Below are 26,960 nucleotides of genomic sequence, written 5' to 3'. Positions count from 1 at the left end.
TGTCTTGCATACCCTTAGGCCTGTTAATGGGTTACAAAGGATGTCCCCAAGAAGGGAGGGGGCATGATGAGGCACGTCTGACCTCCCTCCTCCTGGGCAGGCAATTTAGTTTTAGGATATTCCTTTAGCCAAGAGGGGGTCCATTCAGTCAGCCGGTGGGGAGGGGGTGAACCTTAAAATTTTGTTTTAGTTCACAGGAGGATGTCATTACACAAAGCTCCATACTTGTCCTGGAGGCCTCCTGTCTCAAAATCCAAAGTTCCTATCCATAAGCAGAAATAAAGTTTTAAAGGGAGCGGGAGTGGGGAGGGAGCAAAAATAAAATAAAATAAGATAGAAGGAGGCCGTTCAGCTTCAGGTAACTGATGTTTAACTATATTTGACGGTTCTGATCTGTCCCACCTCCTGTGGCACAAAGAACTAAGCACATTCCCATGCCCCTCCCAGCCAGTGGCCTGAGGCAGGGGTGCAGGTTTTAGTTCTCAAAAAGGACTGGAGGATGTTTTAAAGAGACAGAAAATATTTTTTCCGGGTTTTTTTTTTTTCCCAGGCCATTCCCTCTGTTACAACATGGTGAACTTGGAACCCTTGCACGCTGCTGGCAGGAATGTAAGACAGTGCAGGTGCTTTGGAAACCAGTCTGGCAGTTCTTCCAAAGGTTAAACAGCAACTCTCCGCCTAGGTGTATACCTGAAAGGAATGAAAAGGTAACATCCTCACAAAAACCTGTACGTGAATGTTCATAGCAGCACTTTTCGTAATAGCCCAAAACTGGAAAAAACCTCAAGGTACATCAACTCATGAATGGATGAAGAAAACGTACATCCATACAGTAGACACAGTGGGACGTACTGCAGTATGACAAGGAGCATGGTTCAGGCCTGAAAAGCAGTGAAGCACTGACACACTACAGCACCGTGAGAAGCCAGACGCAGAGGCCACAGGCTCTGTGGCTCCATTTATATGAAACGTCGAGAACAGGCGACTCCAGGGAGATAGAAAGTAGATGAGTGGTTGCCAGGGGCAGGGGGCATGAGGGTGACTGCTAAAGGGTTGGTCTGTCAACGGAAAAGAAGCCAAACTCTTTATGATAATTTAAAGACGGTTATTCTGAGCCAAATTTGAGGACTGGCCACGCCCAAGAAGCCTTGAGCAAGTGGTGTCAGTAGGGTTACAGTTTGGTTTTATACATTTCAGGGAGATAGGAATTACACGTAAAGTCGTAAATCAATACATGGAAGGGGTACATTGGTTAGGCCTAAAAAGGCGGGACATCTCAAGGTGGGGGCTTACAGGTTATAGGTAGGTTTAAAGACTCTTTGACTTGTAATTGGTTAAAGAAATGAAGCTTTGTCTATAGGCTTGGAATATTTTAAGATAAGGAGTTGTTAATCAGAGATAAGATACCTGCCATACGTTTGTGTGTAAACTGAGGACCTGTAGGTTTGTCTTGCATATGCTTAGGCCAGTCCATGGGTTACAAAGGATGTCTCCAAGAAGGGAGGGAGGGCAGGATGAGGCATGTCTGACCTCCTTTCTCATAGTAACTCAGTTTTAGGATATCCCCTTGGCCAAGAGGGAGTCCATTCAGTCAGCTGGTTGGGGGGAGGTCCTTAGGATTTTATTTTAGTTCACAGGGTTGCTTGTTGGGATGATGGAAATGTTCTAAACCTGATTGCATAAACTCATAACTACACTGGAAACCACTGAATCGTACATTTTAAATGGGTGAAGTATATGGCGTGTGAATTCTATATCCATAAAGCTATTTTTAAAAAATGAACAAACCTGATTTGGTTAAGCCACATGGGCAGTGTCCCCAGGTCGTTGCAGCTGTGATCACCATAGGTGGCCCCCAGGGTCAGGAGAAACACATGACTTTGTTTCAGTTGGATGGAAACAAGGTTGGCCTCCCTGTGTTCCAGCCGGTGGCCTCAGGCACAGTGGGACAGTTCAGGACTGGCTGCAGCCCCCTGTGCCTTTTTAGAGCAGCTCAGGGTGTCACCTTGGGGTCCCTCGCAGCCAGACGGATCGTGTCTGTGCACAGGGCGATGCGCTGCCGTGTCTTGGGCAGTGGGCCGGACCAGCGGCTGGACTTCAGACCGTCACGTTAGGGAGTGGGCCCTACCCTTGGGCATACCCACCAGAGATCCAGAGGCCAGCAGCCACAGTTGTGGAGTGTGGGATCCCAAACTGTTTAATCTGCCATCCGTGGACATCTGTGGCCATGCCAGGGCTGCATCGGCAGGTGATACTGATGGGCACCAGCTTAGCTGGAACTCGGGGAACCCAGCCTGCCTTGCAGGGGACCTCTGACGGGAGAGCTCCCCCAGCCAGTAGTTTTGCTTCAGGCAGCAGATGCAGGGTGGAGGTGGTAACGTTTCCCCTAAGGGAGAGTGGCCATTCATGCAAAACAGGTCCCCAAGGGCCAGGCGGCTGCACCCTACACATGGTGTCACTTGTCTCTGACTCTACGGGGCTGGCCCCTTCCTTGTCAGTCTGGAATGTCAGACTAGTCAGCGTTACTGGGGGAGGACCAGAGGTGTTTCTTTAATACGTGCGGCCCTGCGCCTGTAGGTGGGAGGGGGCACTGCCGCCCTGGGACGCACCCCTGGGTTCTCACTGGCCTGGCGGGCGGCCCTCCCCGCGGAGGGACAGAGCGCACGTGCGCTGCGCCCGCGCCACCCCCGCCGCCCCTTCCCACCGAGGGCGGGAGCTCTCGGGTCCCTGAGCGCCGCAGAGCAGTGGAAAACACCTGCCGGAGTTGGAGGAATCCTCCAGCAACGCGGCGTGCGTGAATACGCACCGGCCTCCGGACGTTCCTCCATTTGCCCTTGGTTTACCTTGACCTTTGTGCTTTAATGTGCCACGTCCTGTGGGTACGCAGACACGTGACCGCGCACACACGGTCGGAGCGCACGGCGGCGCAGCCCGGAGGCTCACAGCCCCGCCCCTGACACCCTGCCGCCCCCAGACCCAGCGCCCCGCGACCCTCGGCGGGCGGAGGGGTCCCCCGGCGAGGCGCTCGCCCGCTCGTCTGAGCCAGGAAGTTGAGGCTGGGGCGAGGCGCCTTCTCGTCGCCACTCCCGCGCCTCCTTTGGGAGAGACGCCGCCCGGCCGGCCGCCCGGCCCCCTCTGCGGGACCCCGGTCCACACCGCCCGCGTCCTGCGCGCTGCCCACGCTCGCCCCGCGCGGTCCGGGCGGGGAGCTCAGCCCCCAGGAGCGCGCAGGCCGGAAGGGACCGCTCGGAGGCCCTGTCCCGTCCCCGCCCCGCATCCGCGCCCGGCCCTTGGCCGCCGCGCGCCGGGTCCGCGTCCCTCGCTCCGCCTCCTGCTCCGCCTCCGGCCTCCTCCCAGAGCGCCAGGCCTCGGACCGGCGGGGACGCGCGGGGACTGTCCCGGCGGCGCGATGGAGTCGAGGGGCGGCGACGCGGAGGCCGCGGGCGGCCCGCGGGTGCTGGTGGTGGGCGGCGGCATCGCGGGGCTGGCGGCCGCGCAGAGGCTCTGCGGCCACCCGGCCTTCCCGCACCTGCGGGTCCTGGAGGCCACGGCCCGCGCCGGGGGCCGCATCCGCTCGGAGCGCAGCTTCGGTAACCGCCCCTCCCGACCCCTGCCGGGACCCAACCGGCTCTGCCCGCGCTCGGCCTGCCCCGCACCCAGGGGTAGCCGGCCCCGCAGCCTTGCCTGGCTCCGCGAGCGAATGCAGCAGCCAAGTTCACCTCCCCGAAACTCGGCTGCCCAGACTTAGGAGGCGGCTGCCCGGGAAGGTGCCCCGCGGCAGTTGCCCCGTTCCGCCCCTGCCCGTCCCCCACTCAGCCGCGGGCCCTTCCTTGGCGCCCTTATCCCCTCCAGGCCGGCCCTACAAGTGCGCTCCCAGGGCAGGTGCGGGCCAGCACCCCCCTTTCCAGGTGTCGCCCTTAAACCTGGTCCGACGGGACCCCGCCCTTGGGGACCGGGAGGCCCTCAAGCCGTTCTTCGTCGCAGGGGAGGGAGGCCCGGTGTGGTCCGGGAGAAGGGCCGAGGCTGACCTTTCTGGGGAGCGGACCTCCAGGCGGCATCTGTCCCCTCCCAGGTGGCGTGGCGGAGGTGGGCGCACACTGGATCCATGGGCCCTCGCGGGGCAACCCCGTATTCCAGCTGGCCGCCAAGTACGGGCTGCTGGGGGAGAAGGAGTTGTCGGAGGAGAACCAGCAGGTAGAGACCGGGGGTCACCTGGGCCTGCCCTCTGCGTGCTACGCCAGCTCCGGGGCGAGTGTGAGCCTCCAGCTGGTGGCAGAGATGGCGAGTCTGTTCTACGGACTGATCGACCAGACGCGGGAGTTCCTGCACTCCGCGGAGACCCCGGTGCCCAGCGTCGGGGAGTACCTCAAGAGGGAGATCCGCCGGCACGTGGCCGGCTGGACGGGGGACGAGGAGGCGAAGAAGCTCAAGCTGGCCGTGCTGAACACCTTCTTCAACGTGGAGTGCTGCATTAGCGGCACCCACAGCATGGACCTGGTCGCCCTCGCGCCCTTTGGGGAGTACAGCGTGCTGCCCGGGCTGGACTGCACCTTTCCCGGGTAGGCTTCCCGTCCCGCCTGCGCAGCCCAGGGGCTCTGGGAGGCAGAGGAGGTGCCAGTGGGACAGGCCATCTGTCCTCCCCATTCTGGGAAATTGGTTTTGTTCATTTAAGGAAAAACAGGAGTTATTTTCAAAAGAGCAATCAAAGAAAGAAAAACGTCTTGTAATGCTAACTTCCTCCTGTATTTCCTGAGGCCTCCCACGTGCCAAGCGTGATGCGGGGCTTCCACTGCAGAGGGGCCTGGCAGGCCCCTTCCTCGTGGCAGGGTGTCTGCCCTTGAGCAGGCACAGGCGGGATCCCACCCCCCACATGTCGTCAGCTCCCAGGCTCCTGCCCAGGGGCTGGGCGTTCTGGCTCAGGAAGGGCACCACACCAGGGCAGGGGTGGCGAAGGAGCGGAGCCAGGTCTGGGGATTATCTCGGTTTTGCTGTTCATTAGCTCACTTAATCCTCCCATTAGCCTGGAAGGCAGGTGTTAACTTTCCTGTGGTAAAGGAAGACCGCAAGGGTGGGGCAGTCCCAGCCGCTGTGATACGGTGGGAGCTTGCAGGGCTCATTTCCACCGGCTCACCCTTGCAGGGACTGCTCCGTAAGCAACCTCCGTGTCTCCTAGGGGCTACCAAGGACTCACAAACCGCATGGTGGCCTCCTTGCCTGAGGATGTGATGGTTTTCAACAAGCCGGTCAAGACCATTCACTGGAAGGGGTCCTTCCAGGAGGCGGCGTTGCCCGGGGAGACCTTCCCGGTGTTGGTGGAATGTGAGGACGGAAGCCATTTCCCGGCCCACCACGTCATTGTCACCGTGCCCTTAGGTAGGGCCAGCTTTTCCGGTGGGATTTTCAGTCCCAATCCCCATCCCAGGTGCCCCTGGCCTCTGACCTGACCCTGCTTACCCTGCCTGCGTTGGTTCTGGGGCGTTTGTATGGAAGTAAAGGGTGTCCTCCTCAGAGGTGACTGGAAAGGCCAGGAAGGCCTTAGAGGTTAGCGAAGCTGCACTTTCTTGGAGACGGAAAGGGCAGGAAGAACCTGGTCTCAGGTTAGGCCCAGCGGTAATCTGTGGATGGAGCCGTTAATCTTTAATTCTAGATCTGGTGCTTTAGGCTTAAGTCTTTGAGTAGAAATCATAAGACAATTTTATAAAAGGTGGAGACAAGGCCGGGCGCAGTGGCTCACGCCTGTAATCCTAGCACTCTGGGAGGCCGAGGCGGGCGGATTGTTTGAGCTCAGGAGTTCGAGACCAGCTTGAGCAAGAGCGAGACCCCGTCTCTACCAAAAATAGAAAGAAATTAATTGGACAGCTGAAAATATATAGAAAAAATTAGCCAGGCATGGTGGCGCATGCCTGTAGTCCCAGCTACTCGGGAGGCTGAGGCAGGAGGATCGCTTGAGCCCAGGAGTTTGAGGTTGCTGTGAGCTAGGCTGACGCCACGGCACTCACTCTAGCCCGGGCAAAAGAGTGAGACTCTGTCTCAAAAAAAAAAAAAGGTGGAGACAGGTGAAAGCAAAGTTGCCAGGATGGTCGCTGTTGACTACGTGGGTGTCACGCAGGAGGCCACCATCCTCTCCGCCTAGTTACCTCCCCGACTCCTCAGGCAGCCACAGAAGGAGCCGGCACCGTCCCCAGTCTGACAGGTTTGAACGTGTAGGCAGAGAGAAGTCACTCAGTTGCCCCAGTTGACAAAGCCAGCAAGTGCCAGGCTTACCTGGAGGGGGTGTGGTGAAGTCTCCCATCTTTATGATGGGGCTGCCGCTAGACTGTACGAGGCTGTTCTGTACCCCTGCTGGTTCCCACAGATGGAACCACACTAGACACGCTAACAGCGCTCTGTTTGCCTTGTTTCCTTAACAAAACTTTTTGTTAGTGTTTCCAAAACAGCACATACGGATCTATAGCGGTCTTTTTTATTTTTATTTTTTTATCAGCTGTGGCTTGTTCTTTCAGGTTGTGGGAGGTACTTATGGAGAGCGCTAAGGGCTCCCTGGGGACAGGTCAGCAGATACATTGTTACAGAGACACTGATACAACTGTGGCCTGATTGATGAGGAGCCAGCTTCCCTCACATTTGAACCTCACACTCAGGCAGCGTTTTCTGTGTGTACATGTCATTATGTGATAAATATTGATGGACATTTAGGTGGGTGTTCACTTTTTCTATTTCACACCATGTTTTACATGCGCATTTAAAAGTGCCTGTGTGAATATGACCGTGGGATAAATTCCAGCAGTGGGAATTGCTGGATCAGAGATCCGGACAGTGAGTGCCGTGGAGGGCAGTGTGGCCCACCCGTAACCCCACATGCGGGGGTGCCTGTGTCTCCGGCCTCACTGCCTGTTGACGACCTCTGCCTGGTGTGCTGTGGGCGGTCCCTCTTTCTCTTGCCGGCTGGCAGGTGTCTCAAGGAGACTGGTGTGTTACCACAGTGCTGCAAGTCCTTCATGCCACGGTGTTTTGTTGTCCATCCTGTTGCTGTCTGCCTTTGGGCTACATCTATTTTTTTTTTTACAATGCATACTGATTTTTTTATGTAGCTTCTGGATAAAGCCTGTGTGTTTAACTGCTACCCTAAGTGGATTCGCGAGCAGTGTGGCTTGCAGGGGCTCAGGAATGAGCTGTCCCCGCAGAGCCGTTTGTGTGGGGTGGTGACTAGTGGGGACACTGGGCCTTTTGTGTCCCTCTCGTTCAGTTTTGGTTTCCCCAGACTGCGAGCCTGGGCAGCCTTGCCAGCCTTGTCTCCGGGTGCCCTGGTGCTGCATGAACAGGGGCCCTGGAGGCGGCGGCATGTTTGGGAGCCTCTCTGACCCCTCTAAGTGGAATCAGGGTGGGTTCCTGGTAGTTGCCAGTTCTTGTTCAAGAGCTTTATGTGGTATAAGCTGAGTCTGATGATGAATTCCAGGTTTCCTTAAGGAACGTCTGGACACCTTCTTTGACCCGCCACTGCCCACCGAGAAGGCAGAAGCCATCCGGAAAATAGGCTTTGGGACCAACAATAAAATCTTCCTGGAGTTCGAGGAGCCCTTTTGGGAACCAGACTGCCAGATCATCCAGGTGGTGTGGGAGGACTCGTCGCCCCTGGAGGACGCCGCCCCCTCGCTGCAGGACGCCTGGTTCAAGAAGCTCATTGGCTTTTTGGTCCTGCCTGCCTTTGAGTACGTACGCTCCCTGTGTGGCCTGTTCCTTAGGGCTCAGTCTGGTTGGGGACCCAGCAGTGTGTCCGTGCAGTGCCGGGGAATCTGGAGGGTTTAACAGGTGGGGTCCCACCGGCCCCCCAAGGCGCTGGCTGCATGCACCTGGGCTCAGACGTGTCCGGGCACTGGTAGGCATTTTCAGTCTTCAGCCAGGGAGAGGCATTTATTGGGATTCTGTAGGAAGCCAGGGCTTGTAGATCCAGAAGAAATTTGAAACGTGGGGAGAGACAATTCTAAAACAGGAGGAGATTATTGAACAAAACCTTCCTACTAGTCATGGAATTGTAGACCCAGAAATGACCGGCTAACTTTGTGGCCCCACCCTCCTGTAAAGCACAGGTGTGGACACAGGTGCTGATTTGGAAAATAATACCAGGGGTAATAACGGGTGGAGGAACTGATTTTTCCAGCAAAATTAAAACACAAAGTTAGCATATTATGGTCAGATAGCAGATGTAATTCTGCATTTCCCCTTGGAGCTGAGGTGGGAGAGGGGACCAAGCTCTTAGCCTGAAAGGCTTGGCACGGCGGAGCAACCTGCTGATCGGGAGGGGGTGGCCTCAGAGCAGCCCTGCAGCCGGTGAGGGATGGAAGCCACCGATCTCCTCTGCACTGAAGAGAAAACTGATGCTTCAGGGGTTGGAGGCCAGCTGGGGTCACAGGTGGAACCGGTGACTGGGGCGCCTGGCCACCTCCACGGCTCTGCTCTGTTGCTAGGATGTGGGGGACAGCAGTGCCTTGGTGGGATGCTGTCTGTGGCTCAGGGCAGTGGCTATCGGACTGTGTGGTCTCACGTCCCTTTTATGTGCCTAAAGGTGACTGAGAGTCTGTAAGAGCCTTTGCTTGTGCGGGTTATATCTACTTACCACGTGAGAAATTAAAGCTGGGAAATTATTTATTGTTTGAGATAATAACAATAAATCCGTTCCATGGTGGCACAAATAACCTTTTAAAAATGAAATTATAGTTTCTCAAACAAAATTTAAGGAGGAGGTGGCAGAGTTTTTTCCTCCCTACAGATCGTTACCGTCAGGCTTAACAGAAGATGTTTGGGTTCTCACGGCTGCCCCTGCGTTCGTCCCACAGTGATGTTTTATTTTGGTTGACGTGTGAAGAAAGTCTGGACCTACACAGATATGCAGTTGGAAGAAGGGAGTAATGTTTAGTTTTTCAGATGATAATGGATATTGTGGGTGCTGCACCGAGACTCGAGAAGTGGTATTGCTTTCTCTTAGAGCCTGGCTGAATGTGGAATCTGAGGCCAGACAGGTGGATTTTTTTGTGCTCTGTTGTATTGAAATCCGTTTGTCCTGCACTGTGACCGGATATTTCACCTATCCACGATTTGGGTCATTTAGAAAATAGTGGTCCAAGTAATCTTCCAAATGCTGATACATTTCATTACGTAATATCAAAAATTAAATTTATTAATATTTTCACTGATCTCAGAAAAATCAGTGTTGGGAAGCTGTGAAGCTGTTAGTGGCAGATACAGTTTCCTAAAATTATTTTTGCTTGAAAGCTTAAATTTTATCATTGTCAGTAAATACTGTTTGTTGGTTGTTTTTCTGTGACAGACGCACTTTGCTCATTTCTGAGAAAATGTCTAAGTACCGCAGCCTGTGGACGGGCTTGTCTGTCAGTGTTTGTCCGTGAGAGAAGCAGCTAGCGCCCCGGGAGGCGCACATGTCCCACACGGTGTGTCCTCCGTGACCGTCACGCACCACACACAGCAGAAGTGCTTCGCACCTATTTCCCATTTCTTTTTATTTTATATTTTTATGGAGACAGAGTCTCACTCTGTGACCCTGGCTAGAGTGCAGTGGTGTCATCATAGGTCACTGCAGCCTCAAACTCCTGGGCTCAAGCCATCCTCCTGCCTCAGCCTCCCCAGTAGCTGGGACTAGAGGTGCCACCACGCCCGGCTCATTTTTCCCATTTTTAGTAGAGACGGGGTCTCGCTCTTGCTCAGGCTGGTCCTGAACTCCAGAGCTCAAGTGATCCTCCCGCCTTGGCCTTCCAGAGTGCTGTGATGACAGGCACGAGCCACCATGCCTGGCTCCTATTTTCCATTTCTTTATACGAATTATTAAAAACACATGCACTCGATGGTAAACATTAATAAAATTAATGACTTACTGTTGCATCATGGATGTTCTCAAGCGAAAGGCATCTGTGTGTGGTGGCGAAGCACACGTGCTGGCCTGGCTGGCGTCGCCGCCTCCCTGCTGAGGAACAGTTTACCCACCTTTGCTCTTTCATGGGTGAAAACGTTGATGCAGTGGAAAAGCAAATGCCGTCTTAGCGTAACGAGGATGGTTCTGACCTGGAGGGTCCCTGACAGGTCTTGGGACCCCCACTTTGAGAACCGCTGCCTGGGGACTGCTCCGCGGGTGGCATAGTCGCTGGGTCCTCGCTGAGAGGTGGCGGAGAGCTGCCCTGGAGTCTCAGTGGTCTCTCTCCACCAGATCTGCCCACGTCCTTTGCGGGTTCATTGCTGGGCTCGAGTCGGAGTTTATGGAGACGCTGTCGGATGAAGAAGTGCTTCAGTCTCTGACCCAAGTGCTCCGGAGAGTGACAGGTACTTGGCACATGCGGGGGGTTGCTGCCCCGCCAGCATCGGCCGATCTCTGCACAGGAACTAAACTTCCCAGAGCAGAGGGGAGCTGAGCTGGGCTCTGGTCTCCAGGGACAATCCTTCCTCCTCCTCCTGGAGTCAGTGACAGTTCTCTGAGGAACTAAAATGGCTTTGCAAACACTTTCTATTTCTTTTTTCTGAAATATGCCACCCACACAAGTGCAGTTGTCCTTAATCAGACTTTTACAGAGGAGGAAGCTGAGGCCCAGAGAAAGTGCTGGTGCCTCTCAGTGTGCTCAGTTTTCTTCCTGGGTGGCGTCTCTCATTTTAAACTGCTCAATCTTTAAGATGAAAAGCCAACCGCAGACACGCAGGTGAGAGTTCTGGGCTAATGCTGCGTCTCTGCCGCTCAGGAAACCCCCGGCTCCCGGCGCCCAGGAGCCTGCTGAGGTCCCGCTGGCACAGCGCCCCGTACACCAGGGGCTCCTACAGCTACGTGGCCGTGGGCAGCACTGGGGACGACCTGGACCTGCTGGCTCAGCCCCTGCCTGCGGACGGCGCCCATGGCCAGGTATGTGAGGTGTCCCATGCCCCGGTGGGGGGGCTGTGGGGGGCCCCCTGAGGCTCAGTGCTGCAGGAGCCTGAGCCAGTGACCCGTGGGCCGGGACCCCCAGACTCAGAAGCCATTTTCTTTTTGAAACTAAGACTTTTTAAACGTACTGTTTTCGTCTGAATTGTACACAGACATAACTTAAGGAGTCGGAGAGCTCCACAGTACTGGCTAACACAATAAAATAAAACAAATAGCTGCTTCTCCCCTTCCCAGACTCTGCTTCCGGCTGATTCTGGTCTCTGAGTTTACCGTGTGTCTGAAAACATGTTTACATGCCCACTTTTTAAAAACATTATGGAAAATGTCTGATGTATACAAAAGTAGGCAGAGCCTTGGGCACCACCCCAGACACGGACTGGGTCCCAGCCAGGCTCCTCCCGAGCCCTGTCGTCATTTAGTACGTCTCGCACGTAATGTCATCTCACCGCAGATGTTTCGGTGCATATCTCTAAAAGATAAGGACACTCTTTAAAAATTATGTAACTATAATGCTATTTTCCCACTTAAAAGTTGACAGTAATTCCCCAATATTACCCGATACTCGGGCAGTGCCCAGTGGTCTCTTTAGTTTGCCTGTTTGGAGATGTTCCTCCTTGGACTTCGGGTTTAGGCATTGCTGGTTGACTGCTCCCCACAGCAGGGAGGTTTCCCTGCCTCCCACTCTGCCCACCCTGGCCTCAGAGCTCTCCCCACCCTCCTGCCACGGGATTTGGTGATTTTGGCGGGATCACTATTAGTGTTTACGTGATCTTGTTTTCTACACGCCTGAGCACTCAGGGTGCAATGGCTTCCTTTCATGCCCTCTTGTAGATTTGCATGTATGAGTCAGTGCGTGCGTGTTTCTCTGCCCAGACTCTGCGATCCAAGTCAAATCCCCATCCTAACTGCAGCTCTCCTTCCCAGCTGCAGATTCTGTTCGCGGGGGAAGCCACACACCGGACCTTTTACTCCACGACGCACGGGGCTCTGCTGTCCGGCTGGAGGGAGGCCGACCGCCTCTTGGGTCTGTGGGGCCTGCAGGTGCGGCAGCCCAGGCCCAGGCTGTAGCTGGCCCTGCCTGCTCTGCCCCTGTGCTGGGGAGGCTGGGGCCCTGCTTTCCTCTGACAGATGATTTTCAGTCTGGCTTGGATTGGGGTTGTCAATGACAGTCCTGGAGCTGAGCACAAAGTCTTCCTGAAGCACATGCGGGACACTGCGCTAGGGGCCCTGCCTCACACATAAAACACAGGAGTCACCGTGTCTAGAGTCGTTCTTCCTGCCTCTGGCTGCGGCATCTGCTGCCGTTGTCTTCATCCTGCCCCAGGCCCAGGTCAGCACCGGGCCTTGTGTCTCTGACCCTCCCACAGGGCCCCCCTGCATTCCCCAGGCTCTGGATCCTGTGGATGCCCCTCGTCCCTGATGCCTTAGGATGCCCCCGAGTGATCATCGCAGCTGCCCAGCATGGCTGAAAACCTCCCTGCTCATGGACGGACGCTGCACCCACCACATGGTGCCCTGGGGCGACGGCGTGCAGAGGGGGCACCCTGTCCTCACCTGGACCAGAGGCTTTCTAGAGAAAGGGAATAGTAAGGCCTGAAGAATATGGCAGGCATGGGAGCTTGTGAGTTTTGGGCATTGCTGGGGTGCTGGGCAGTGTTGGGGTAGTGGGCAGTGTTGGGGTGTCAGGCAGTGTTTGAGTGTTGTGCAGTGTTGGGGTGTCGGGCAGTGTTGGGTACTGGGCAGTGTTGGGGTACACCAATGTCATGCTTAGCTGCCCTCCCATCTCTTCTCACTGCACCCTCACAGCCACCTGGGGAATGGCCAGTTTCCTCCATTTCCCGAGCTGCGAGGACAGACCACAGACTTGGGGTCGGTAACTGCCCATTGCTGCCGCTGCTTGGGCGGCTCTCCCGGGCACTGAGGCCTGGAAGGGAGGTGGGTGCATCTGGAGAGTGGCTCTTCCAGGAAGGCAAGGGATCCCCGCAGAGGTCCCCCCGCCCTCCCAAGTGTGGGGCTGCTCGAGGGCTTGTACAGGAGCCGCTGGCCTCAGCATCTCAGGGCAGTCTGGGTCCTGCTCTGCCTGGGTCTGGGCCCCTCTCAGGACCTCTCCGGCCTGCAGGCACCTCTGTCCGAAACACAGCCAGGCTCATGCCCTCCGCCCAGGCACCCCAGCCTGGACCTGCAGGGCCCCAACCTCCTCACCTTCCCAGGGGCCTGCCCTGAGCCTGACCCTCCTGGCATTGTGTGTGCTGCTGTGCCACCAGACTGGGCTTGCAGGTGACAGCTGCCCACCGGATGGCTGAGAGGAACCCCACATCAGCGGGGTGTATTGTGGTTCTGTGGTCCGGAGACTGAAGGAACGTAGCTTCCTTCAAGTGCAAAGATCTTTATCATTAACATTTAGGGTTTCAGCAATTCTGTGTCCAGAGGGACAAAGGCAGGCAAGACGCTTTCTGCCTCCTCTGGGTGGGAGAGACGTGGCGAGCTGGGTCAGGGTCCTCGGCCTGAAAGCCTCGGAGTCTCTGCAACCCTAACCCCAACCCAGGCACCGTCACAGCTAAGGATTAGGAGCAACAAAGCCACAGTGATAATATTTTTGTACTGAGAATCCGCACATTGGCATTTTAGGAGCTTGTTTCAAACCTGTGTTACAGGAACCCTCCTGGGAGCCACTGTGTCCATCAGGGTCTGACGGAGGATGTTTGGGCCTCGTATCAACAGGTTTAATTTAGCAGAACTGCAGTCAATATTTGGAAGGGTTTATGTGTGTTAACGGGGAAAAAAAGCCAAACTCTAAAATAATTTTAAAGAGATTTACTCTAAGCCAAATTTGAGGACCGTGACCCGGAGTCACGCCCAAGAAGCCTTGAGCAAGGGGACTCTCTGTGGCTGGGTTGCAGTTTGGTTTTACAGATTTCAGGGAGACAGGGGTCACAGATAAGTCATAAATCAGTAAGTGGGAGGCATACATTGGTTTGGTCCGAAAAGGTGGGCCATCTTGAAGCGGAGGGCTTACAGGTTATAGGTGGGTTTAAAAATTCTTTGACTTGTAATTGGTTAAAGACATGAAGCTTTGTCTAGAGGCTTGGAATGTTTTAAGATAAGAAGCTCTTAATCAGAGATAAGCCACTGGGCATAGATTTGTTGTGCAAGTTGAGGCCCTGCAGGTGTGTCTTGAATATGCTTAGGCCTGTTAATGGGTTACAAAGGATGTCACCAAGAAGGGAGGGGGCATGATGAAGCATGTCTGACCTCCTTCCTTCTGGCAGGCAGTTTAGTTTCAGGATATTCCTTTGGCCAAGAGGGGGTTCATTCAGTCAGCCGGTGGGGTGGGGGGCATGAGCCTTAAAATTTTATTTTAGTTCACATGTGTTACCTTAAAACCCGAAGCACGTGAAAAGAAAATGAAGAACTGCATCTACAAGGTGAACTTAAAATGTTGGACGTTTTAAACCACGTTTGTGAAAAGGGACCCGACGTTGCCAGGGACCGCTGAGTTCTGTGGCACTCACACAGGATATGCTTAAGGGAGAGCTAGGATTTAAAGAACGTACTGAGTGTTAACACATGGACGATTTACTGAAGAAACGCGCAGAGCCCAGGACCCCTGCATCCGCCCCGCCCCGCCCCTCCGGCTCGTAGCCCCGCCCCCCGACTCGTAGCCCCGCCCCTCCGGCTCGTAGCCCCGCGCGGCCGCAGGCAGCGTTGTGCGCACGCGCGGGCCGCGCCGTGGCCCTTCGGAGCGCCGGAACCGGGGAGCGCTGGAACTAGAGGCGCCGGAAGCCGGGGGCGGTGCGCCGGGAAGCGTTTCCGGGACGGCGGCGCCATGAGGCTGTCTCCGCGCGTGCTGTGCCGCGCCGTCGGGGCCACCTGGCGGGAGAGCTTCCCCCTGCACGGGCGCGATGTGGCCCGCTGGTTCCCGGGCCACATGGCCAAGGGTGAGGTCCGGCGGGGTCCCGCCTGCGGCCGCGGCCCCTCTGTTGTCCCGTCTGCGCCGGAGGCTCGGCCGCCGCGGCTCGTGTCCCAGGGTCGCCGCGAGCCGGCCGGCGGGGGTCGTTCTTGGGCCGCCCCTGTCCCGGGAGCCCCTACCCGCCACCGCCGACCCCTAGAAGTGCTACCCCCACTCTCGGCCCCCGGCCCCGCCTCCCTGGGCCTCTGCTCCCCACCCCTGCTCCCAAAGCCCCCGCCCCAGCTGGCCGAGCCGCCGGCGCCCCTTTCTGCGCCCGCCGTCTGTGCGCCACTGCTCGAGAAGCGGCAGGAGCGGCCCCGCCCCCTCCGCGGATCCTGCTCGACCCCTGACCTCGGGCCCACTGACCCGTGGGGACGGCCGGCCGTGGGGAGGGCACCGGGCTCAGCTCAATTCCTAGCAAGTCCCTTCTGTCCGTTTAGTTCCCTGAAGCGTGTTTCCCCGTGTTTTTGGAGAGGCATGATTTTCTGAATGTTATCGTCAGGACTAAACGAAATAGTGGGTGCGAAGGTACTTTCAAGTTGTAAAGTATTCAGCTGTATCTTCGCAACACGTTTGAAACACATCTGGACTCCTTTTTCGCCCAGTCTAAATGTTTGGTAATTTCTTACTGTTTGTCAAAATTCGGCCCCACAAGACGCGTCCAGCCCTCCTGGGTGTTGCGATGGCCACACTGCTGCCCCCTGGAAAGCTGCGCTTGTGCAAGCTGGCGTTCAAGAGGGGAGACTCTCTGGGGTGGGGGCCTGTGGGTTGGAAAGGGGACTTATGTGATGTTTCCTGTATGTAGATGGCAGGTGTCCTCAGTGCTGAGAGGCCACCCCGTGGGGACACTGTTGCGTGTGTTGTTCCTGGCTGGGGCACTGGTTCAGTGCGGTGGTCGTGTGCAAGCATTGTCGTCCCCACAGGGTGTCAGGGGCTTTGTGTGCCAGCATTGCTTTGTTGTACAGCCCAGACCAAGACCCGCAAGTTAAATATTCCACCCAGAGTCACCCACGTGTCAGGTGATGGAGATAGGACCTGGCGTTGACATGCCGCCACCCCTTTGGCAGGGCTGTGTGTTTCTGCCATGCCGCCATGGGTGTGGGACTTGGAGGGGCACTCAGCAGATGGCTACCGGTTATTGTTACTTAGTGAGCTTCACTCACATGTGGTCTTTTCAGGTTGTTGGTGGTGGGGTGTTCTGGACTGTCCAGTTTAAATCTGCTGCTCTCGAAAGGGTGCGAGTCACTTTGCTGAGGTGTCCTTCTGTTTTCCAGGGCTGAAGAAGATGCAGAGCTGCCTGAAGCTGGTGGACTGCATCGTCGAGGTCCACGATGCCCGGATATCCTTCACACTGCAGGGCGGCACCTCTCCTCAGGCAGCAGGCGCCTGCTTGGGTTGTCACCTGGCGTCTGCCCACCTCCTCTCTCTGGCCCCTGCCCTAGTTCGGCCAGCAGCCTCACCTCTTAATTAGCATTTAAAACGGTGGTTCTCAACTCTCATTGCATGTTAGAATTACCTGGGGAGGCTTTTAAAAATACCAGTTGCTGGGCCTCTTTCCGGAACAGTTCATCAGAATCTCTGGTGTGGGGTCCGGACAGCTTGTTTTTTGAAGCTGTGCATTGATACGTAGCATTGTTCATCTCGACCTCTGCCTGGCTCACCCAAGCTGTCCGGCACAGTCCAGCGGTAGAATTCTCTAGGTAGGACGTAAACCTCAGTTTAAATCTTCCTGCCAACTGGGGCTGTCCTCTTGTGCTTGAGGCATGAGTTGGCAAGAAGTGATGATTTGTTCATTGACGGCATACTTCTCAGACCTTGCTTTTGTTGTATTTGAGCAACATTTAGATTTTCTTTATGTAATGGAAATGTTGGTTTTAGCATTGTTACTGCCTGCCTCGTTAACCTCAGAAGTGTGTGGGGAAGATAAACCAGACCTTAACCCTAAGACAGTGTTGGCCTGGGCACAGCTAGTTACGTGGGTGCCCGCAGCTTCTACTGCTGGAATGTACTGGAAATAGTGGAGGATGAGGGACCATTTTCAGGGTTTGAAAAGGTTGTTTGCAATAAAGCGTAGGATTTCTTTGCTGTAGGCTGTCAGTATATCAGTTCTTGCAGTATCTCATGCTGGTCAAAAGTGTTTCCTGGTAGTTATTTGTTCAATTATTTTAAAAAATGAAGCCTGTAGGTATTATTTACTAGATGTGATGAGAGGACGTTTATTCTCCAGTAACTGGTCTGCCTTATCTAGCACATGGCAAGAAGCCGGAACCTGTGTGGTGGCCCCTGACGTCTGAGGAGAGGAGTCCCCAGGCTTGTTCTGAATGAGCACAGGGTTGGCCTCTGAGGGAAGAGTGACTCACAGCAAGTCCCTCTGTGGTGTGGGACCCGCAGCTTAACTGGACCTACACTGGGGCGTGGGAGATGCCTTGGGAACGTCACAGCTGGGCTCGATGGGAGAGATGCATCCCCAGGAAGGGCGGAGGGCTCAGAGGATAGAGATAAAAAGCTGCCTCCTGCCTGTGTCGGTGTCACGCGAGATGAGGCTCCCGTGTGTCGGTGTCACACGAGATGAGGCTCCCGCGTGTGTCGGTGTCACGTGAGATGAGGCTCCTGCCTGTGTCGGTGTCACGCGAGATCAGGCCCCTGCCTGTGTTGGTGTCACGCGAGATGAGCTTCCACAGTGAGTCCTGGGGCGCCTGGCTGTGGGGAAGGAGGGCTGAGGATGGTAGTCAGGAGGTGGAATCTTCAAGGAGGGTCTCTGTGGGTAGAACAGACCTGCCCACCTGCAGGTGCAGGTGCTGAGCCCATGTGGCAGACACCCCTCGTGTCCTTGGCAGTCACAGAGGGTGGCAGTGGTGGCTTGAGATATTCTAGTTAGGACTTTATGGGAGGCACGTTTTGTGGATCTTGCTCTGTTCACTGCTGGAGTGCAGTGACACAATCACAGCTCACTGCAGCCTCCAGCTCCTGGGCTCAAGTGATCTTCCTGCCTCAGCCTCCTGAATGAATAGTTGGGACTATAGGCACGCGCTACCCCGCCCAGCTAATTTTCTTTTTGTGTAAAGATGGAGTCTTGCTATGTTGCCCAGGCTGGTCTGGAACTCCCGGCCTCGAGCGATCCTCCTTCCTCAGCTTCCCAAAGTGCTGGGATTACAGTCGTGAGCCATTGCACTCAGCCAGAGGCACTTTTTTTGAGTGATGAGATCATTGATTTTGAGTTTATGTATCCTGGCAACCAAACAGTGACTTAGTTATAAAATCTTTCTCTGAACTTCATTTTGTTTTTGCCACTGGGTAGCTGGCACCCTTACGTGGCCTTCACTGGTGGGGTGGTGGGGGAGGGTGCCCATTCCCCAGCCAGGAGGGCAGAAGTGGAATTGGTTTTACAGCTCTTAGGATGTGAGGATGGGCCGGCCGTTGTCCTTGCTCTGGGCCTGGGCTTCCTTCTCTGCCCATCGCCTTCTGACAGTGGTGCCAATCTGCGTGACAAGACAAGGAAAAATAAATTCATTGGCTGGTAAAGCTTTGAAGCAGTTTTTGCCTTAATTTTGCCACATCCCACTTTCAGGCCGAAACCCTCTGTTTCAGGAAACCCTTGGGCTTAAGCCTCACTTGCTGGTCCTCAACAAAATGGACTTGGCAGATCTCACGGAGCAGCAGGTAATCGGGCAGTGCGGCTGTTTCCCAGGTCTCTGTACCTGCTGGAGGTTGCTTGGCTCACTCTGTGTCAGTTACCCAGACAGGCCTTGCTTTGCAGGAGCGTTCCAACGCGGTTCCTCAGCATAGCATGCTCCCCTGTCACGTGTGCTTGTGGTGTGTGCGCCTCCTGAGGGTGGGTCAGTTGTGCTGCTGGAGCCCAAGTGTGCTTTCCTCAGCCATGGTGCTGCTCTGTGTCTGCTTTGTCCCACGTGGTGGCCACATGTGGCTGTGAACACCTGACATGTGGCTCCTGCCACATGTGACTTTCACAGTTCACTGAATTTTTAAATACTTTAAGCTTTAGTGGCCACTGGTCTGGTCTGCGGTCTTCGTGATGGCTGCAGTGTCCCAGGCGTCAGGCTCGCCGGTGTGACCCGGGGCCTGGCTGCTGAGTGCTGAGTGCTGAATGCAGCACCGTGAGAGCCCGAAGCTGGAAGGGCTGGGTGGGGGATGGTGGATTAGCTCAGGGGTTTCTCAAAAACTGGGGAGACCCGGGCAAGGCATCTGGAGAAAAAGAAACATGAACACTCTGGAAATGTCATTTTTGAAGCGTTCATCTCTGGTTTTCTTGCCCTGTTGTCAAATCCTTCGAAGAGTAGATATCAGAATCTTTTGAATTCAAGCCAAGTTTTTAAAAAGTTGTTAATGGTGCAGAATTTTTGTTGCAGCAGCAATAATGCCTTTCACGTTTCTCAGTTGGCTGTGGGGCGTTCAAGGTACTTAAACCCCAACCACAAGACTCCACCACAGGTTTCCAGGGAAACGTTATCTACTGAAGCCACAGAGTTGCTTCGTTCATTGAGGGTCCTGGCAGGAGGCATTTCCCATGTGACAGCCACACATGTCTGATCGGTTTTCACTGCTTTTGAAGCTTTAGTTCTTTATCATCACAGTTCTTTTAGTTGCTTCTATTAGTCGAGGCTACTTCTGCCCTCAGAATGCCAGTGTTTGTGGACTGGTGGGTGCCTGTCTAGGACAGGGCCACAGCACCGTCTCACCTGGTCGGGAGGCAAGAGCAATGTCGGGTGCTTCCGCAGCATCAGGACAGAAGTGTCCGGGCGGCCCTGCCGTCTGCCTCCCCGAGGAGGGGTCTGGCTGAGTCCGTCCCCTTAGCAAGTGGCTTTGTGAGTGCTTTTGTTGTGCTTGGTGTCAGCGTGAGTCATGGTAATGCATAACTGAAAGTAGGCTATTAAAACCAACTGAATTAGTGAATGACTTGTTGATTTGGGCATTGGTCGTGGTTTTAGGTCAGGAGCTGGTCAAATGATACAACACTGATTTTTAAAAATACGATACAGCTTCACAATGATTTCACTGAATGTTAAAGCTATTATAGTAACTTTATATTAACCTCAGTTTACTTTCGGCTTTTAAAGTATTACACATCCTGTACTCTGTAATCAGACTGGGCTCAAGCCTTCGTGTAGAGCCGAGTGCATTTTGTGAGAGGTAGACTGTGCAAGAGCGGCGCGATCACTCAACGAAGACCAAAACCCCGTGGTTTCAGTACAGCCCAGTTCACCCTCACTGTGAGCACAGACGGTACCGACGTCCCGGGGGCAGCTGTGTCTGCTGCGTCCTCACCGCCGGCGCCCGGACTGTGACGGCACTGTCCCTGCCACGGCCCTTCCCTCCCATCCTCTGTGGCGCCTTCCCTGGGGCCGGCAGGGGGCCGGCCGTGCTCCTCCGATCCCCAGCCCTCCCTGCGGGGGGCCATCGTCGCCTGTGCCCACGTCTGCCTCGGTCCCAGCTCCTCGCGGCCAGGGTGTCGGGCCTGCCGTGGCTGTGAGCGCGTGGACACTCCCGGCAGAGCTGACCTCCAACCTCAGACCCTCGGATGGCACGTTTCACCCACCCGTGTTTTCACTCAGTATTTAAAATGGGAATGTCTTGTCTCTTTCAGAAAATTATGCAGCACTTAGAAGGAGAAGGCCTAAAAAACGTCATTTTCACCAACTGTGTAAAGGACGAAAACGTCAAGCAGGTGGGCCTTTTTCGTTTACGCCCTAATGTTTCTGTTCAGTACGTGCAGGGGGCAAGAAGCGGAGTTTCAGGAAAGAAGAGATCCTGGGTGTTGGTGTCCGGCTGCCACACGGGTGCCAGGGGGTCTCCCGGGGGCACAGCGGTGGGGGAGTGAGTTTTCCGAGCGCGAAGTGTGGGGTTGGAAGTGGTCAGGGTCTTGGAAGGTCTGGGAACTTATTTTCCCTAGTCGTGTTTGGCAGAATTGCACGGTCGATGTGAGTCTTTGTTAGATGGTAGTTGCAGTCACGGCCGTCCCTGGCCCCGGGACTCAGTCTGACGTCTGTGATCTGGACAAAGCCAAGGTCCCCAATGCCGGACACTTGAGTGTAGCAGAAATTAAGGAAGAAGCCAAGTTTCCCTGTGAAATACCGAGTAGAAGCCTGGATGTCGGGTCTGTGTTCTCTTAACTGAGGAATGAGAGGGGAGGTTGGAGCCCGTGATCTGGGAGTGTGAGGTGGCAGGAGGAGCCGGCTGGAGCACCGACAGACACCAGAGGGGCTCTGTGAGTGGCTGGTCTGTTGCAGGTCATCCCAATGGTCACGGAACTGATTGGGAGCAGCTGCCGCTACCACCGAAGAGAGGTTGGTTGGTGGGGCCCGGAGTGGGGACGTGGGCTGGGCCTGGCCTTGTCCTCCCGCTGGGTCAGCAGGGCTGTGTCCTGACCTCCCTTCTCCCTGAGCTGGCCTGGGCTGGGGGTCCCCTTGCCTGGGTTGGGCTGGGGTCTGAGGCTGCAGTGGCCCAGGTGGGCCCTGTGACCCTCCCTCCGCCTCCGCAGAACCTGGAGTACTGCATCATGGTGATCGGGGTCCCCAACGTGGGCAAGTCCTCCCTCATCAACTCCCTCAGGAGGCAGCACCTCAGGAAAGGTACGGGTGCCCCGTGGCTGGCGACCGATGTCTCCGTCGTTCCTGGAAAGGACGGGCCTGGGGAGCGTGGCCAGGCTCCCGCTGCTGTTCTGAGGAAGAGCTCACAGCGCCTCGGGGGCTGTCCCTCTCCACCAAAAGGACCCAGTAGGACGCAGTCCAGCCAGCGCTGGATGGTGGGAAGAGGCAGTCTGCTGTAAATTCTACGTCTAAGTTTTCTTTCCTTTAAAATCTTCGATAGAAGGATGACTTTTCTAAATTTGACAATTTTATTTTTTCATGTATTTAAATCCCTTTGATCAGAGAGTTCACAGTGGGGTGGAGTTGATGGGGTTCAGCTGTCTGGCAGGGAGGCCGACTTCCTGATGAGCAGGCGTGGTCGGGCCTGTCCCGCAGGCGGTGACCCGGGGCAGCTGCGTCCTCAGCGCCTGGGCGCCGTGGCCTCTCCTCTCAGCTTATTCTCAGGTTTTGATTCAAAACAGAAGCCCTGCCACTGTCACTCACTGTGTCCTCTGCTCTTTTTTCCCTTAAGCATTTTAAAGTTTTAATTCAGGTCTATATTGGCTTTGTTTTTCACATTAATATAGCATTTATTTAAAAACCTGTTCACAGTGTGCAAATCTAAAGGCCATAAACTATGTCGAACCATCGTTTTACAAAGAGGGTATTTTTGGTGCTAATTGGAGAGTTACAGCTATTTTTAAAAATTTTTCTTTAAGTGTGTCATTTTTTATCAGTGGCATTAAGTGTATTTATAGTGTTGTGCAACCAGTACACTCTACTTTCTCAAATTTTTTCATTACCCCAAACTGTAACTGTGTAAACATAAACAAGCCTGTGATCCCAGCACTGTGGGAGGCCGAGGCAGGAGGATCACTTCAGTCCAGGAGTTTGAGGCTGCCAGGAGCCGTGATCACATGACTGCACTCCAGTGGGTGACAGCGTGAGACCCTGTCTCTAAAGCCAAACAAAACAAAACAAAAACCCTGAGCAGTCACTTCCCACCCACCTCAGCCCCAGCCCCAGCCCGGGCCCCCCGTTCCGCTCCGTCTCTGACCTACGACTCTCAACCACCTCACACGGGGAATCGCAGTCTTTGTCCTTTCGTGACTGGCTTATTTCACCGAGCACAATATCTGCAACACTTGTCTGTGTTGTAGCCTGTGCCAGAATTTCCTTTTTAAGGCTGAATATATTCTGCTGTGTGTCCTGGCCACATCTTGTCCGTGTGGACACCTGTGTTCCGTTACTCTGGCGTTGGTCTGATAGCAGTTGAGCAGTCTGTCCTTGGCACATGCCCGCAGCTGGGTCCAGAGCACCCGTGGCATCTGGAGTCCAAGGGGGCTCCTGGGCAGGAGCCGGCTCCACAGACCTTGTGGCAGGGCCTGGGTCGGGAGGGGCAGGTCCAGGAGGAAGGAGCAGCTCTGGGAGCTCCTTTCCAGCACAGGGAGGTCAGTTCTGGTGCATTTGTTGAAGCCTCTTGACCTCTGGGTATCCTGGAACGTGCTTGTGCTGTGAGCTGGTTTGGGGCTGAGCGCGGAATGAATTTTAGCCTCGGGAAGCTTGGTTTCCGTTTTGGATCGACAGACGTGTTAGGCACATACGGATGTTTCATTGCTTGTTCTGTAGCTTCTGTGTCTACTGTACACTTGACAGCCCCCTTTCTGCCCTACAGGGAAAGCCGCCAGGGTGGGTGGCGAGCCTGGGATCACCAGAGCTGTGATGTCCAGAATTCAGGTGGGGTCCCTGGTGGCCAGAGCAGCACAGGTGTCCACGGTGGTGCCTGCTGAGCTCACGATGTGGCCGCCCTCCTCTGACCACGCCTCCCCCCCCGCCGGTGCTCAGCATGCCCCAGACCCTGCCCAGGTCCTTAGGCCAGACCTGAGGGCAGCACTCTGGTTGTCCCATTTCCAAGTGAGCAGAGCCCCTACCCAGGGCCACACCTCGGGCAGGGCAGAGCTGAGCGGAGCCCGCCCTCCATGCGTTCCCTTCGTTCTCCGTGGGAGGAGAAGACGAGCTGTTGGGATCTGGTGCTTTTATTTATTCTCCACATTAAGTGGGAAACACGCAGATTAATGATGTGGGGAACCCCAGAGCTTGGTGAAAGTGATGCTGCCACAACGGGGTCCCAGGTGCCTTCCTTGGCGCTCGGGCCTGCTGCGAGAGGCTGCCTGTGACCTGGTTGTGCCCTGTGTGCCTGCGCAGGTCTCTGAGCGGCCACTGATGTTCCTCCTGGACACGCCGGGCGTGCTGGCTCCTCGGATCGACAGCGTGGAGACGGGCCTGAAGCTAGCCCTGTGTGGTGAGCCCCTCTGCCCCACTATCGGGGTTCCACCTGCTGCCTTTGGCACGGGGCCCTGGACCGGCAGTCGTTACTGCCTTTGCCCTGGTTGCTGCCTGACACTTCCCAAAGCCCAGGGTGATAAAGCTGCCGTGGCTCACAGATAACGTGTGCCGGTCACTGTTCCCACCCTGTCCCGCGGGAGAGCACCCTTCACTCTCCCCATTTGACAGACAGGGCAGCGAGATCAGCTCACATGGCTGGGACACGTGCCAGGTGGGAGCGGGGGCCAGGACCACCGTTTGGGGAAGCTTTTTTCTCTCTGTGTGGCCTTCTCCTTAGGAGCAAGGTTGTCTTTGGGCTGAGACTGGGTGGTGTGCTCCAGCACAGATAGCGGGCTGCCCTCAGGCACTCACCTCTGCCTGCTTCCCCAGGAACAGTGCTGGACCACCTGGTGGGGGAGGAAACCATGGCCGACTACCTGCTCTACACCCTCAACAGGCACCAGCTCTTCGCGTGAGTGGCGCTGGGGCTGGTCGGGCCCCTCTTCCTTCTCTCTCTCCCTAGTCAGGTGTAATTTCTTAAAAAACAGCATTATAAAGGTATTATAAACAATAATCTGCACATTATTTAAAATTTGGTAAGTTTGGACATATGGCTGTATCTGTGAAACCAACACACAAATCAAGAAAGTGAACATACCGCAGCGCGGTTTCTCGTGCTCTCAGCATCACTCCTGCCCCTCCCTGCAGCCAGGCAGCCTCTGCTTCCTCTTCCTGGAGGTCGAGCTGCATTTTCTAGAGTTTCACATTAACGCCATCATACAGGATGTCCTCTCTTTTGTCTGGTGCCTTTCTTTTTACTTTTTTTTTTAAGGCAAGCACAAGGTGAAGTTTATTTAGTAAAGTAAGATAAGTTCGCCACAGACAACAAACGACCCCCTGTCCTAACAGGAGGGCCGTGTCTGCGTCTTTCACTCAGCGTAACTGTTTTGAGGTTTGTGCACCTGTAACGTGGATCAGTCAGTTCATCCCTTTTCACTGCTGTGTGGCGTGTCACTGGTGTCTCGATAGTGATTGCATTAAATCTGTAAATCGCTTTGGGTCGTAGTGACGTTTTAATAATATTCTTCCAATCCATGAGCATGGAATATCTTTCGTTTTTTTTTTCCTGTTCTCTTAAATTTCTTTCCTCAGTGTTTTATTGTTTTACTTATAGAGATCTCACTTCTTTGGTTAAATTTATTCCTAGGTATTTTATATTTTTGGTGGGTATTGTAAGCGGAGTTGCTTTCTTGATTTCTTTTTCAGATTGTTTGCTATTGGTATACATAAATGCTACTGATTTTTCTATGTTGATTTTGTACCCTGAAACTTTACTGAGTTTATCAGTTCTAACGGTTTTTGGTGGAGTCTTCAGGTTTTTCTAAATACAAAGTTATGTTGTTGGTTAAGAAGGATAATTTAACTTCTTCCTTTCCAATTTGCATGCCCTTCATTTCTTTCTCTTGCCTAATTGTTCCGTTAGGACTTCCAGTGTTACGCTGAATAGAAGTGGTGACAATGGGCATCTTAGAGGAAAGTCTTTCAGTTTTTTTCTCGTTCAGTGTGATGTTAGCTGTGGGTTTGTCATATATGGCCTTTATTATTTTGAGGTATGTTCTTTCCATACCCAATTTGTTGCGAATTGTTATCATAAAGGGATGGTGAATCTTAGCGAATGCTTTTTTAGCATCTATTGAAAGGATATGATTTTTGGTTTTGGTTGTTAATGTGATGTAGCATGTTTATTGATTTGTGTATGTTGAACTATCTGCATTCCTGAGACGAATCCCACTTAATCATGGTGAGTGATCTTTTTAATGTGGTGTTGAATTCTGTGTGCTGGTATTTTGTTGAATATTTTTGCATCTATGTTGATCAGGGATGTTAGCCTGCGGTTTTCTTTTTTTGTTGTGTCCTTGTTTGGTTTTGGTGGCAGGGTAATGCTGGCCTTGTAGAATGAGTTTGGAAGTTTCCTGCCTCTTCATTTTTTTTTTTTTCAGTAGTTTGAATAGGATTGGTATTCTTTAAATGTCTGGTGGAATTCAGCAGTGAAGCCATCAGGTCCTGGGATGTTCTTTGATGGGAGACTGTTATTATTGCTTTGATCTTGTTACTTGTTATTGTTCTGTTCATGTTTTTTATTTCTTCATGGTTCGGTCTTGATCAGGTGTATGTGTCCAGGAATTTATCCGTTTCTTCTAGGTTTTCCAATGTGTTAGTGTAGTAGTCTCTAATGATCCTTTGCATTTCTGTAGTAGCAATTGTGATGTCTCCTTTTTCATTTCTGGTTTTATTTATTTGGGTCTTTTCTCTTTTGTTCCTAGTTAGTCTAGGTAAAGGTTTATTGACTTTGTTTTTTCTTTTCAAAAAACCAATTTTTTGTTTCATTGGTCTTTTGTATTTTTTTAGTCTAAATTTCATTTATTTCTGTCCTGATCTATATTATTTCTTTTCTTCTACTAATTTCAGATTTGGTTTGTTCTTGCTTCTCTGTTTCCTTGAGGTACATTGTTAGGTTGTTTAAGTCTTTCTGCTTTTTCGATGTAGGTGTTTATTGCTATTAACTTCCCTCTTAGTACTGCTTTTGTTGTATCTCCTAGGTTTGTGTTTTTATTTGCACTTGCTTCAAGAAAGTTTTAAATTTCCTTCTTAGTTTCATCATTGACCCATTGATCATTCAGAATCGTGTTTAATTTCCATCTGTTTTTGTAGTTTCCAAGTTTCCTCTTGTTACTGATTTCTAGTTTTATTCCATTGTGGTCAGAAGAGGTACCTGATATGATTTTAGCTTTTTAAAATTTGTTGAGACTTGTTTTGTGGCCTAACATATGTTCTATTCTAGAGAATGTTGCATGTGTTTATGAGAAGAATGTATATTCTGCAGCAGTTGAGTGAAATGTTCTGCAAGCGTCAGTCCTGTTAGTCTAGCATGTACTTACACTCTAATGTTTCCTTGTTGATTTTCTGCCTGGGTGATCCGTCCGTTACTGAGAGTGTAGGTGTTGAAGTCCCCTACTATTACTGCATTGCAGTCTATGTCTCCGTTTAGAGCTATTAATGTTTATTTTTATGTATTTGGATGTTCTAGTGTCGGGTGCATATATTTACAATTGTTTTATCCTCTTGATGAATTGAACCCTTTATCATTATATAATGGTGAACTTTTGTCTCTTTTTACAGTCTT

General features: G+C 53.6%; 2 protein-coding genes across 3 annotated transcripts in view; both read left to right on the top strand.

Moving 5' to 3' along the window:
• Positions 1 to 3,339: 3,339 nt before the first annotated feature.
• PAOX (polyamine oxidase (exo-N4-amino)) lies at positions 3,340 to 12,198 on the top strand. 2 transcript variants are annotated; one of them, XM_012660682.1, is made up of 7 exons: positions 3,340 to 3,590; positions 4,073 to 4,559; positions 5,174 to 5,373; positions 7,457 to 7,709; positions 10,217 to 10,329; positions 10,740 to 10,897; positions 11,843 to 12,090. In XM_012660682.1, the coding sequence occupies exons 1-7, from the start codon at positions 3,410 to 3,412 to the stop codon at positions 11,984 to 11,986; spliced, it is 1,536 nt and encodes a 511-aa protein (XP_012516136.1). In that variant the 5' UTR covers positions 3,340 to 3,409; the 3' UTR covers positions 11,987 to 12,090. The 2 variants fall into 2 exon arrangements, with proteins under 2 accessions (XP_012516136.1, XP_012516137.1); XM_012660683.1 differs by lacking the exon at positions 10,740 to 10,897 and having other exon boundaries at positions 11,843 to 12,198.
• A 2,532-nt stretch (positions 12,199 to 14,730) lies between these two features.
• Positions 14,731 to 26,960, top strand: part of MTG1 (mitochondrial ribosome-associated GTPase 1) — a 33,222-nt gene continuing 20,992 nt past the window's right edge. Inside the window, exons 1-9 of the mRNA XM_012660695.1 lie at positions 14,731 to 14,856; positions 16,142 to 16,206; positions 18,423 to 18,527; positions 20,470 to 20,550; positions 21,113 to 21,169; positions 21,364 to 21,454; positions 23,127 to 23,188; positions 23,657 to 23,753; positions 24,167 to 24,248. Coding sequence (XP_012516149.1) covers positions 14,745 to 14,856; positions 16,142 to 16,206; positions 18,423 to 18,527; positions 20,470 to 20,550; positions 21,113 to 21,169; positions 21,364 to 21,454; positions 23,127 to 23,188; positions 23,657 to 23,753; positions 24,167 to 24,248 — 752 coding nt within the window. The 5' untranslated portion in view covers positions 14,731 to 14,744. The remainder of the gene's footprint in view (positions 14,857 to 16,141; positions 16,207 to 18,422; positions 18,528 to 20,469; positions 20,551 to 21,112; positions 21,170 to 21,363; positions 21,455 to 23,126; positions 23,189 to 23,656; positions 23,754 to 24,166; positions 24,249 to 26,960) is intronic.

The sequence above is a fragment of the Propithecus coquereli genome, unplaced genomic scaffold (assembly GCF_000956105.1).
Source record: "Propithecus coquereli isolate 6110/MARCELLA unplaced genomic scaffold, Pcoq_1.0 Scaffold673, whole genome shotgun sequence".
NCBI classification, from domain to species: Eukaryota; Metazoa; Chordata; class Mammalia; order Primates; family Indriidae; genus Propithecus; species Propithecus coquereli.
The sequence above is the reverse complement of the archived record's forward strand: the minus strand, read 5'-3'. Positions and strand labels throughout refer to the sequence as shown.